The sequence below is a fragment of the Mytilus galloprovincialis genome, chromosome 4 (genome assembly GCF_965363235.1).
Source record: "Mytilus galloprovincialis chromosome 4, xbMytGall1.hap1.1, whole genome shotgun sequence".
NCBI lineage: Eukaryota > Metazoa > Mollusca > Bivalvia > Mytilida > Mytilidae > Mytilus > Mytilus galloprovincialis.
Genome location: NC_134841.1, coordinates 16,701,610 through 16,715,766, shown reverse-complemented (window position 1 = coordinate 16,715,766; position 14,157 = coordinate 16,701,610). Strand labels below are relative to the sequence as shown.

General features: G+C 31.0%; 1 protein-coding gene across 3 annotated transcripts in view; it reads left to right on the top strand.

Moving 5' to 3' along the window:
• The window catches only part of LOC143071494 (fibronectin type 3 and ankyrin repeat domains protein 1-like), a 48,854-nt gene extending 38,343 nt beyond the window's left edge, over positions 1-10,511 (top strand). For 2 of the 3 annotated variants that reach the window (XM_076245828.1, XM_076245827.1), the window contains 4 exons: positions 326-540; positions 1,087-1,259; positions 3,748-3,792; positions 7,699-10,511. In XM_076245828.1, the coding sequence (XP_076101943.1) occupies positions 326-540; positions 1,087-1,259; positions 3,748-3,792; positions 7,699-7,761 (496 nt within the window). In that variant the 3' untranslated portion in view covers positions 7,762-10,511. The remainder of the gene's footprint in view (positions 1-325; positions 541-1,086; positions 1,260-3,747; positions 3,793-7,698) is intronic. The other variant, XM_076245829.1, reaches the window with a different exon arrangement.
• The last annotated feature ends 3,646 nt before the right edge of the window (positions 10,512-14,157 follow it).

The window sequence follows — 14,157 nt, the reverse complement described above, 5'->3', positions numbered from 1 at the left end:
GATACCCAAAAAGTGATCAGTTCTATTATATTAACCATGGTATCAGTATTTCTTTGACTGACAAGATGTCTAGCTTTGATAAAAAATGGTTTCCTTTAAGTTATGATTTCACAGGTTTTTATAACATTTTCAGACATAAAGGACATACCGTACAGTTAACTTTCCGGAACTGCAAACTAGAATACTATAAGAAAGAAAATTAAATATTTATATGAAGATAATAAAAAGCCCAAAATTAAAATAAATTAATTTGAAACGCAACTATGATAAGGGAGATAACTCCTTTCTTCATTTGTTGATTAATTTGTCATTTTATATTTTTCAGCCTTATGTTAGCTAGTTATGCTGGTCAGTTAAAAGTTGTGAAGATTTTACGAGAAGCAGGGGCTAGATATGAGGATTTTGACAGAGGTGGATCTACTTCATTACATTGGGCAGTTGATGGAGGAAATACTTATTTAATAGAATGGATGATACAGGATGGAGCTGAAGTTAATATCCCAGATCATAATTGTGGATGGACACCATTGTTAAGATGTGGTTAGTAGTCAAAACTTGAAGATCACAGAAATTATTATTGAAGAAATACTTTATATTAATTGTAATGACAATAATGATAAAGATAATACTATACATTAGTAATTCTTATATGAAAACAAAAGATTTGAAATATCCTTGGGAACCAATGCATTCACACTCTACTACTAAATTAGTTTTCTATATATGGAACTTTAAAGGCTTTGCAAGCTTTATGCAGTTGCTGTAGTATTAGGTTCCTTGGCTAGTGTGTACATCTGTGCATTCATCAATTTGTTAATCTAAATTTCAATTCCTATGATGAACTAAATCCTCCCTTTCCACTTGATTTTTACGCAATAAACATTCTAATGTGTGGTTGACTACCGATACACAAAAATTAGTATCTAATGAATAAAAATGAATCCACAGTAAATTGAATTGTCTGCATATTTAATTTTAATTAAAAAATGTCCAAAATGTAAAATTAATAAAATACAGGTCAGCCTTTCTTTACTTTAATATGATCTTAAAGGTCATCTATATCTATTCTTTTTTCTTAATTTCCAGCATCTGTAAGTGGTAAGAGAGATGTAGCCTATTCACTACTCAGTAAGGGTGCTGACATAAATATACAAGATAGAGATGGGAAAACTGCATTGATGATAGCTATAATTAACGGTCATCTTGAACTTGTCGATCTACTGCTAAAAAGGAATGCAGACTTAACAGTCAAAAATGAGGTAAGCATAGGAAGTTTTAATTTCGACAGGATTTTTTAGGTCATTTAAAAATGTGTAGACATCTTGTATAGCCATCACCATTTTGAACACCCTTACACTTACCTTGAACATCTGAAGATCCGGGTTTATTCCTTCAATTAGTCATAACTAATACTTAAAAATTGGCATTTGCTGCTTCTCAATCATACAGCAATTTAGGAAGAAGACCAAAGCTAAGCTGTTGGAGTAATATACAAATTTTCCAGAATGAAAGCGACCTAGGACAGTTTTTGAAACACAACCTTATTGTCAGCAAATTTCATATATTAAATCACAAAAAGTTTGTTCTATAAAATACTTTTAAACATACAGTCAAACCCTGATTAAACCTGACCCTGAATAAACTGGTTTCCTGTCCATTCCGGCCGAAAATGAAAGTCCCAATTTTTCCCCTTCAAAGTCTTTGTGAAAGTACCCTTTGTAAACCGGACCCTGTGTGTTCCGAATTCCGGTCTAATTATGAAGTTCTAATACTTTTAATTACATTAATTATTACCTGTCAAAACCGGTTTGTCTAATTAATTTCAATGATCGATATGCAATCAAAACATATTTGTTTATACAATATGGCTTTTCAGGTAATCAAGTAGTCAGGTGTTAAACTGTGAACTTACAATCGTACAGTAGTGAGCTGTATTATTTATTAAAACATTATAAACGTGTCAATTAAAAGAAAAAAGACACAGCGAATATATCTCGGAGTGAAATTACGTTGTAATAAACAAATTTAAATCGCGGAGTAAGAAATTTACATCGTAATTTCGAAGTCACGGATTCCCTGTTGTGAACCCCTAAACAAATGACCTTGATAATGAAAAACACTGGGATGACAACAATCAATGGGTATTGTACGCTGCACGACAACGTTTCGATAGTGACGAAATTACGTTTCATGGAAGTAAATCGAAACTCTCGTCTGACCCTTCAAAAAACGTGAGCATTATGATGCAAATGCAAACAATGAAAAACGAGGTGAAGTATTTTAATTTATCAGATATAATTTACAATCAGAGAGAACTTTTACATGCAAAATATCGGACGTCACAAGTCATTAACTTCCAGTCAAAACGGAAACCTGAATAAACCGGCTCACCGTCCAAACCGGCCCATTTTCATAGTCCCATAGCCGGCCGGTTTATACAGGTTTTACTGTATTATCATTGTTAGCCCAATTCTCAGTGATCTGGAAGGTTTTTTTTTTCACTATGGGCCCAGGGCCCCTCAAAAATAAATTCAATGGGCCATTTTAAAAAATAATGGGCCATATTGTCAAATGACTGGGCCATTTTAATTGACTTCTGTAAAAAAAAATTATCAGTATATTTTGGCAAAGAGGTATTGATACTTACCTTTATGATTTTAAATAAAATCATGGATATTGTTCCTGGGATTTTATAATTTCAATTTCAATGAATATACAATAACCTCTTCCAACCCCAACAATATTTAAGTCAACCTTTATTTACAATGTTTAAACTGGTACTGTTGCCTTGTTCATGTTCATGTTTTTTTTTGTACATTAAATTTGGGTCTTCGTCGATACCATACTTATTCTAGACGTTCCGTATCAGAGGACATTTCAGGCATTTCCTCTGCACTTCTTGTATTATTATAACTTCATCACGGTGACAAGAATAACAGTATAGAGTACCATTAATTCATAGAACATAACAACAAATTGCTAAAGTCATGTTTACAAAATGTGAAAACGAGCCAAAGACTAAAAAATGACAAGGACAGTTAGGCGTCTTTTATGGTGACAAAAACTATATTCATAAAAAGTCTTGGGGTTCTTCAATCGAAATAATAACAAGCTAAACTAAATGAGATTATTATTAGAGTTAAATCTCGTCTGTACTAGCCAAATTTCACAAATTTAAAGTTGTTTATAAACAAATATATCATGAATGCTGGTTAATTACGTTTTTCGGGTTATCAGTTAGACCGCAAGGTTCTATTATTACGATAGGAAAACACCGAGACGTTAAATCGCATGGTTCTATTATGATAGGGAAACACCCGAGATGTCCCAAAAATATATAGGTACTCCTATTATTGGAGGAACATTACACAGTTGTGTACACACACATGGCGGCACGGAACACGATCGGAAATTCATTTGACGATATCTAAACATTTCGAAACGAAGTGAAAATATCGTGTGCCACGTGGGCGCTTACATTTGTCACTGTATGCGCCATTTCTTGTCAATATACACTATAGGCGCAGGGCGCACGTCCTTCCCGATCACTGAATTCTGAAAGTGAAATTTAGAAACCAGAGATTCTTCTACATACTTTTTTTGTCAATTTCAGTATAAAAAATAATGTTAACTACACTCATTCTTATTGTTCTTTATGTACAAATGAAAAATGACAAATATTTTTGTTTTCAATGTTATGAGTAATATATTTTCACACGTATGATAGATGGCTCATTTCATTTTCAGTATGGGAAAACAGCTTATCAGATGGCACAGGCAATGGAAAAAAGGGTATGCTAATAGAATGTAAACTATAAAGATATGCATTTAGGTTCAATTTTATTAAAAACTTAACAAAATTGTTCAGGTTTATACCACCAAATCATGGTACGTCACCTCCGGTTGTATACGAAAATAGGTCAAAACAAAATATTCCCTCGTGTATATGACAGTTGTAAGTAATTAATCCTACATTTTATTGCAGTAAAACATTACTGTTTCATAAACATATGTCTTGGGTATTTCAAATCACTATTATTTTTTTATTTGGGGTTTCTTTAGAATATTTTGTAAACTTGAGGTTACATGCATATGGTTCCTAAACCTTGTACACAGGTTAGATAAGGGGAGAAATTTGATTGGTTTACTTCCAGTGATGGTTATTTTATTGTATGCAATGAAATGTTATGTGAAATTTTTCTATAGTACTGGACAAGATAAAACTTTACTCATGCCAAGTATTTCTTTATTGGAAACAAAGATAAAGTGTAAAATTGAGAATGGAAATGGGGAATGTACCAAAGAGACAACAACCTGACCATAGAGCAGACAACAGCAGAAGGTCACCAACAGGTCTTCAATGCAACGAGAAATTATCACACATTTTTTTGAAAAGTGCAAATTTAAGAAAGACTAATAGGGGAAAATCAATGGTGGTATTACACCTTCAGTAATAAAAAAAAAAACCAAATGAATTAAGAAATACTGTGACAGGAATAAGCAAGGTTACAAAACACAACAATACAAACATACTCTGATATCTATTATGGTCTTCAAACATAAGCTAGATGACAATACAAACATACTCTGATATCTATTATGGTCTTCTAACATAAGCTAGATGACAATACAAACATACTCTGATATCTATTATGGTCTTCTAACATAAGCTAGATGACAATACAAACATACTCTGATATCTATTATGGTCTTCAAACATAAGCTAGATGACAATACAAACATACTCTGATATCTATTATGGTCTTCAAACATAAGCTAGATGACAAAACAAACATACTCTGATATCTATTATGGTCTTCAAACATAAGCTAGATGACAAAACAAACATACTCTGATATCTATTATGGTCTTCAAACATAAGCTAGATGACAATACAAACATACTCTGATATCTATTATGGTCTTCAAACATAAGCTAGATGACAAAACAAACATACTCTGATATCTATTATGGTCTTCAAACATAAGCTAGATGACAATACAAACATACTCTGATATCTATTATGGTCTTCAAACATAAGCTAGATGACAATACAAACATACTCTGATATCTATTATGGTCTTCAAACATAAGCTAGATGACAATACAAACATACTCTGATATCTATTATGGTCTTCTAACATAAGCTAGATGACAATACAAACATACTCTGATATCTATTATGGTCTTCTAACATAAGCTAGATGACAATACAAACATACTCTGATATCTATTATGGTCTTCTAACATAAGCTAGATGACAATACAAACATACTCTGATATCTATTATGGTCTTCTAACATAAGCTAGATGACAAAACAAACATACTCTGATATCTATTATGGTCTTCTAACATAAGCTAGATGACAATACAAACATACTCTGATATCTATTATGGTCTTCTAACATAAGCTAGATGACAATACAAACATACTCTGATATCTATTATGGTCTTCTAACATAAGCTAGATGACAATACAAACATACTCTGATATCTATTATGGTCTTCAAACATAAGCTAGATGACAATACAAACATACTCTGATATCTATTATGGTCTTCAAACATAAGCTAGATGACAATACAAACATACTCTGATATCTATTATGGTCTTCTAACATAAGCTAGATGACAATACAAACATACTCTGATATCTATTATGGTCTTCTAACATAAGCTAGATGACAATACAAACATACTCTGATATCTATTATGGTCTTCTAACATAAGCTAGATGACAATACAAACATACTCTGATATCTATTATGGTCTTCAAACATAAGCTAGATGACAATACAAACATACTTTGATATCTATTATGGTCTTCAAACATAAGCTAGATGACAATACAAACATACTCTGATATCTATTATGGTCTTCAAACATAAGCTAGATGACAATACAAACATACTCTGATATCTATTATGGTCTTCAAACATAAGCTAGATGACAATACAAACATACTCTGATATCTATTATGGTCTTCAAACATAAGCTAGATGACAATACAAACATACTCTGATATCTATTATGGTCTTCTAACATAAGCTAGATGACAATACAAACATACTCTGATATCTATTATGGTCTTCTAACATAAGCTAGATGACAATACAAACATACTCTGATATCTATTATGGTCTTCAAACATAAGCTAGATGACAATACAAACATACTCTGATATCTATTATGGTCTTCAAACATAAGCTAGATGACAAAACAAACATACTCTGATATCTATTATGGTCTTCTAACATAAGCTAGATGACAATACAAACATACTCTGATATCTATTATGGTCTTCTAACATAAGCTAGATGACAAAACAAACATACTCTGATATCTATTATGGTCTTCTAACATAAGCTAGATGACAATACAAACATACTCTGATATCTATTATGGTCTTCAAACATAAGCTAGATGACAATACAAACATACTCTGATATCTATTATGGTCTTCTAACATAAGCTAGATGACAATACAAACATACTCTGATATCTATTATGGTCTTCTAACATAAGCTAGATGACAATACAAACATACTCTGATATCTATTATGGTCTTCAAACATAAGCTAGATGACAATACAAACATACTCTGATATCTATTATGGTCTTCAAACATAAGCTAGATGACAATACAAACATACTCTGATATCTATTATGGTCTTCTAACATAAGCTAGATGACAATACAAACATACTCTGATATCTATTATGGTCTTCTAACATAAGCTAGATGACAAAACAAACATACTCTGATATCTATTATGGTCTTCAAACATAAGCTAGATGACAATACAAACATACTCTGATATCTATTATGGTCTTCAAACATAAGCTAGATGACAATACAAACATACTCTGATATCTATTATGGTCTTCAAACATAAGCTAGATGACAATACAAACATACTCTGATATCTATTATGGTCTTCTAACATAAGCTAGATGACAATACAAACATACTCTGATATCTATTATGGTCTTCTAACATAAGCTAGATGACAAAACAAACATACTCTGATATCTATTATGGTCTTCAAACATAAGCTAGATGACAATACAAACATACTCTGATATCTATTATGGTCTTCTAACATAAGCTAGATGACAATACAAACATACTCTGATATCTATTATGGTCTTCAAACATAAGCTAGATGACAATTAATCCATGCCAGTGGATAAAAGATTGGTTTCTCTAATATACTGACTACAGAATTTTGCAATCAATTCAGAGGTACTAAAGATAGACAGTTTATCAAGCTAGATACACGGAAGCAATTGATGTCATTTGGTTTGAACAAATTCATCATTTTTTGCAATATCATATATTTCTTTTGTCATAATTTCAAGTCAAAGATTAATTTGATTCTTATAATTTAAAGCAGTTTTAGAATTACAAAAATAAAGTAAAAGTATGTCAAAAATAGGACTTGTTTGATTAATAATTTGCTTTACACATACTATGTATGCCATTTGCAAATACAGTTATTATTTATATGTATTCATTCAACTTTTGTCTGTGTATATTCACATGTTGGATTTATTTTCAAGGTCAGAAATGTATTATACCAGACTGTGGGAGGGCTTATTCAACAGCCTGTCAAGGTCGTTAAAAACCACCAAGTAGTACTTTGTAATGAACAAGTCCTGACAGGAAATGCAATTATTATTTTTCTTTTTATTTCAGCGTATATTGCGCTCTCTGGATGAACATGTTGAATATAAAGGACTGAAAGGAATAAAAATCTGATTTCTGACCTGATTTAGCATTTGACATTGGGTAAAACTGCAATATAATATATATACTAACAGCAGTGGAGTGCCAAACACAGAGTCATCGAACTTTTATTTCTTTGAATCGGCTTCTTTTTTCAGTCATTGAGGTAGCTAATTCAAATTCAAAGATGAATGGATCCAGGAAGTAAAATAACTCCATTATTGACAACTATTCAGGATGACTACCACTTGCACAATATGAATAATTTATATGCAAGGATGAAATTTTATAGTTTACCATTTGAATCATTAAAGATGAATATAACATGGTCCTTTCAGATTGTTTTCCATGTTTAATATTTTGTATTTATTCTGATATATATATATATATATATATATATAACTTTTTTATGTTCAAGGTCATGAGCCAAAATTTTTAATATTTTCAATTGAAAAAAACGTTTCGTTTTAAGGTTATTATTTATTTAAAACAAAAACAATGCTTTCTGTTTCTAATTAATTGGCATTCATTTCAGTTAAGCATCCAAATAAAAATCATCTTTTAAGGGAAAAAACAGAAATGGCATTATCTGACTTACATTTTCTACTTTAAAATTAACATATTATGTAAAAAAAGAGAATTGTATAAACTTGTGCACAAATTAAATCGTATCAAAAGAATTTTATTAAAGTAGTATAACACTGGTATGAATGTGGTACATACCATTGCACTCTATAAATATAGTTTTAATGTTTTACTTAATTTATTCCCAAATACAAAAGGAACGGATCTGTATATATTAATCCAGTGTGTTGTTGTATGTATGCAATATATATTGAATATACAATTTAAAAAAGCTAACTGAGAAATCAAAAATGTATGGTAGGGTTGTGATGACCAAGACACTGGAAACCTTACCAAATTCTGTGATCACCAAGACACTTGAAACCTTACCAAATCCTGGTCTGGGTTGTGATTTGATCACCAAGACACTGGAAACCTTACCAAATCCTGCATATATTGGTTTGATTTTGTCCTTTACCTTTCAAGTTTAACTGGAAATAATTTTTTACCCTTGACCTCCTAAAGTTCTCACAGAGTCAAAATTAAAAGAAAAACTATGTAAGACCTTTACAACATTTAAAAAAAAAATTTCTATCTTAAGAGAGCATGTGATCCTGTAAGACATGTAATAACTATGATGTTTGGTTGTATTATATAGTTACACATGGAGATTTAATTGTTCAGAAATGGGGTTTTTTTAATTAATTTTCTGAAGTGCAGCTACCTGGCATTAGAGTGTAGCAACTAGGTGTCAAAAGAATTTTTGTTGAATTAAACTGAATAATTGATTTATGTTAAGAAAAAAATTGTGAGATTAAAGCCTGTTTGTCTTTTCGTTCTTTCCTTATTTAGATAATTAAATGAAGAATACAAATACTTAAATAGTTTAGTGTGGACTTCCTGATTTGTTAATCTGATCTTGTGATTGGAGAAAAATGTTGATATTTTTTTTTACCTCAACCCCTTGCAGACATAAACAGTTGGGGGTCATATATTAATTTAAACATTGTAAGTTTATACAAACAAAAGCAGAAAGGAGACTAAAACTTCTTGAATTAAATTATAAATCATTATAGTAATTTCTTCTTATTTTCACATGACAGCATTGTCTTTTTAGAGGGAAAAAAAGATCTATCTGTCCACTAAGGCTACATTTCTTATGTACATGTACCGTAATAGGGAATTTTGTGTTGACTAATTCGTGAGCGAGTCTGATAAATTTATTCAATGTGAATCAAATCTTTATTAGACACCTGGATGATTCAGGACTCGACACATTTTTAAAAACACTTGTCTATATTTATAGAACATATTATTTTCTCATATTTTTGGGTTGCTGTTTCATTGATGTTTACCTTATATCTCCTATTTTTCAAATGAAATTGAAAGATTAAAATAAATACAATTTTGTTTTTTATGTTTTCAAATTTCATTTGTAGACCTAATATTTGACATATATAATATTAATATTACTAAGTAGTGATATATTACACCTATACCACAGTTTAGACAAATATTCTTTGCAATTTATTATATTTTTAGTAAATGTGTTAAAATAGTGAATTTGTGTCCAAGTTGTTGTGTGTTAGTTAATAATTATTACTGGTATTAATTACTATTGCACTGTTATTAAATTATTCGTCTGTAATACATTGTTGTATTTGAATGATCATTAATTTCTATTTTAATAGAAGTGAGTGAGCTTATTCATAATTATCATAAAATGTGAAACATTGTGTTATTTAAGAAATGGTGTGTTGAATTAGATTAAACAGTTATTGTTTCCTTTATACCATCACTCATTCCTGAAAAAGTACCTTTCATGTCGAACCACTTTATAAAGTGCCAGAAAATTATCATTTCACCTTTTGGAAAAGTTCACAGGGGTCATTTTAATGAATGTTAAAATGCAAAATTATCAAATATTTGCAAGTGAGCATGATTGTAATGAACGGCTGCAAAGCTTTTATTTTAATTGTTTTCAATGAAACTTTGTATGTAAAAGTAACACACAAATGTGAAATAACCGAATAACCAAAATAACCAAAAATTTTTTCTTCAGAATATCATATTTTATTTTACTATGTTTGTACAAAAATTATTATGTAGCTTTTTTAGCTCACCTGTCCCGAAGGGACAAGTGAGCTTATGCCATCACTTGGCGTCCGTCGTCGTCCGACGTCTGTCGTCCGTCGTCTGTCGTCGTCTGTCGTCTTAACTATTTCAAGAATCTTCTCCTCTGAAAATACTTTCAAACTTTAACTGAATGTTCCTTAGGGTATCTAATTTATAAATTGTATCCGAAGTTTTGATCTATCAACAAACATGGTCGCCATTGCTAAAAATAGAACATAGGGGTCAAATGCAGTTTTTGGCTTATAACTCAAAAACCAAAGCATTTAGAGCAAATCTGACATGGGGTAAAATTGTTTATCAGGTCAAGATCTATCTGCCCTGAAATTTTCAGATGAATCAGACAACCCGTTGTTGGGTTGCTGCCCCTGAATTGGTAATTTTAAGGAAATTTTGCTGTTTTTGGTTATTATCTTGAATATTATTATAGATAGAGATAAACTGTAAACAGGAATAATGTTCAGCAAAGTAAGATTTACAAATAAGTCAACATGACGGAAATGGTCAGTTGACCCCTTTAGGAGTTATTGCCCTTTATAGTCAATTTTTAACCATTTTTCGTAAATCTTAGTAATCTTTTACAAAAATCTTCTCCTCTGAAACTAATGGGCCAAATACTTCCAAACTTTAATTGAATGTTCCTTAGGGTATCTAGTTTGTAAATTGTATCCGAAGTTATGATCTATCAACAAACATGGTCGCCATTGCTAAAAATAGAACATAGGGGTCAAATGCAGTTTTTGGCTTATAACTCAAAAACCAAAGCATTTAGAGCAAATCTGACATGGGGTAATATTGTTTATCAGGTCAAGATCTATCTGCCCTGAAATTTTCAGATGAATCAGACAACCCGTTGTTGGGTTGCTGCCCCTGAATTGGTAATTTTAAGGAAATTTTGCTGTTTTTGTTTATTATCTTGAATATAATTATAGATAGAAATAAACTGTAAACAGCAATAATGTTCAGCAAAGTAAGATCTTCAATTAAGTCAATTTGACCAAAATTGTCAATTGACCCCTTAAGGAGTTATTGCCCTTTAAAGACTTTTTTCACAATTTGTTCATCATGTTGACTTACTTTAAAAAATCTTCTCCTTTGAAACTGCTGTATCAATTTCAGCCAAACTTAGGCTAAATGATGAGAGATTTAACCAAATGAATTAAGGTGAGCGATTCAGGCTCTTGAGAGCCTCTTGTTTATTTATACTATGATACAATTACTGGTATTGTGATAAATAAGCTTAATACTGCAGATTAAATTATGAATTTATTCAATTAGAAAAGTTTATCAAAATGCTTCACCATTTAGCAATACCTTTGAGGATTTTATTATATACTATCTGCAATATATTTACTCCGTTAAAATATTTAGACTACTCAGAAATGTACTCAATATATGCAATATTGGTTTGTGTGTGTTATGCTGCTTCAGTAGATCCTGTCAATGGTTTGTATAGTGTTTTACAGCAATTGCATGCTTTAGGGATCAATTGTCACCTTCCATTTTATTTATGATTTTAAATATACAGCACTTGAGACGCATGAGTTCTTGGTCATATCCTGGATATCTAGTTCATTCTCTTACCACAGATATGGAAGGAAGTTTTCATATGCAATAATCTACCGTAACTAGATCTATAATTTATTGAAAGTATGAGTGCACTACAACTCTTTATGAGCTATCATCTTTTTTGAGGCTACCTATGTAACCCAATATATGTCTAGGCAATTTAACATTACCCAATGTATGTCTAGGCAATTTAACATTACCCAATGTATGTCTAGGCAATTTTAAACACATTCTCTCCATGAATTTATGATCCATCCATTCATATTATGTATGTTAGTTATGTTGTTGATCTCATCATTGTATAACATTGAGATAGTCCAACTGCTGATAAATTTGTATTTTTCTACATTCCATTTTTGTCTATGCCGTCCTTGATAGAATTGTTCCGTCCTTGAACAGAATATTTACATTCCATTCATATTTACGTAATTTTTAATGATTAATAATTCTTGATAGATATTTTTTGTTTATGTATATGTTATTATTACAATCTGTCATTAATAAAATCAAACATTAATGTTATGATTATGTCTCAATTTATTGCCTTGAAAGAGAAAACTTGAACAAATTATTTCCTGGTGTCCCATTACATTTACTGGATTTCAGAAGGAGAAACCACAATCAAGCAATTGCCTAGAATTTTGATCAAACTGTTTTGTTAGAGGTAAACAAACTTAAATGAACAGTATTGATTGGCAGTATGCATACTAACAGTGACAACCCCAAGATTAAATACAAGCTTTTGTTTTTGACTGCTCCATCATGTGACTAAGGTGTTCTGGTGGAGTCAAATCATGACATTGAAACTTTTGCATAGTTTACATGGTTATGTTTGTGATAAGGTCTGTTCATTGAGAACTACATATAGTAAGTAAGTCATTGGTGTTTGATAGTTGTATAAGTATTAGCACATCTCCTTTCATTATATGGAGCACTTCTCCCTCAGTTGTGGTTAATTTATGTTAGTTTATGTGTGGACATATTGCTGCTTACATCCATGTCATTTGGTATACGATGGATAATTGTCTAATTGGAAATCATTCTTCACTCTTTTGTGATTAAATAGATGTCAGACCATTCAAATTCACCATCTATTCAATCAAATTTTGCAATTTTCACAGCTTTCTTAACCCTTTCCTCCATGGAATTTATTTTCTTACATACTTGATTTGCATAGGATTTTTTTAACAAAAAAAAAAAAAAAAAATCATCGGGTTTAAAGTATTAATGCATTGTGAAAATGAATATTTCATCAATGAAATTCAAATCAGATATTCTTATGAATATCCTTTTCATATTGGATGCTAATTTTTTTAAGTCTGATGCAGACATTTTGTAGTCAAAGCGTTTCAACTGAGGTACTACACAGGCGTCAAAAGGCGTCATTATGGAGTAAAGAGGGTGGCGTCAAAAAGCTTCATTATGGAGGAAAGGGTTAACATCTTACCTCAAGTTTTACTACATAGAAACCAGGCATATCCTAAATTGTACATGTACCATTTTACATGTCAATTTTCAACCTACCTTTAAAGTCTTGTAAGAAAAAACAAGTACTACTAAAAATAACCCTCTCTTAAATTAGTTTACTGGAGCGGATTAACACTCAATATTAAATGCGAACTCATAGACAAAGTAAATTTTGGCTCAAAATGATCTAAAATATATTTCTCCTTCACCAAAAGTTTCATTTCTGCAAATGTGATGGTTAATTTGAGTAAACACTGCATTTGTTTGCACTTGTCCTAACTCAGGAACCTGATGTTCAGTAGTTGTCGTTTGTTGATATGGTTCATAAGTGTTTCTCGTTTCTTCATTTAAAAAGAGTGGACTGTTGTTTTTCCAGTTTGAATGGTTTTACACTAGTCATTTAAGTAGCCCTTTATAGCTTACTGTTCGGTGTGTGCCAAGGCTCTGTGTTAAAGACTGTGTTTTGACCTATAATGGTGTCCAAAAAGTAAAAGTAGAAATAATAAAGCAAAAGCCACTTTAATTACTGGAAACTTTGGCAGTTGTTGTCACTGTTCTTTCATGTTATTTTTTCTATTGATAATTTAGAGTATGTTTTAAATATTTCATCATGCCTGTTGAATTTATCTACAGCATGTCTTTGATTTAAACTTAGTCCTGAACTTGGAGGCCTGTTTAAGGCTGAACCTCTAGATG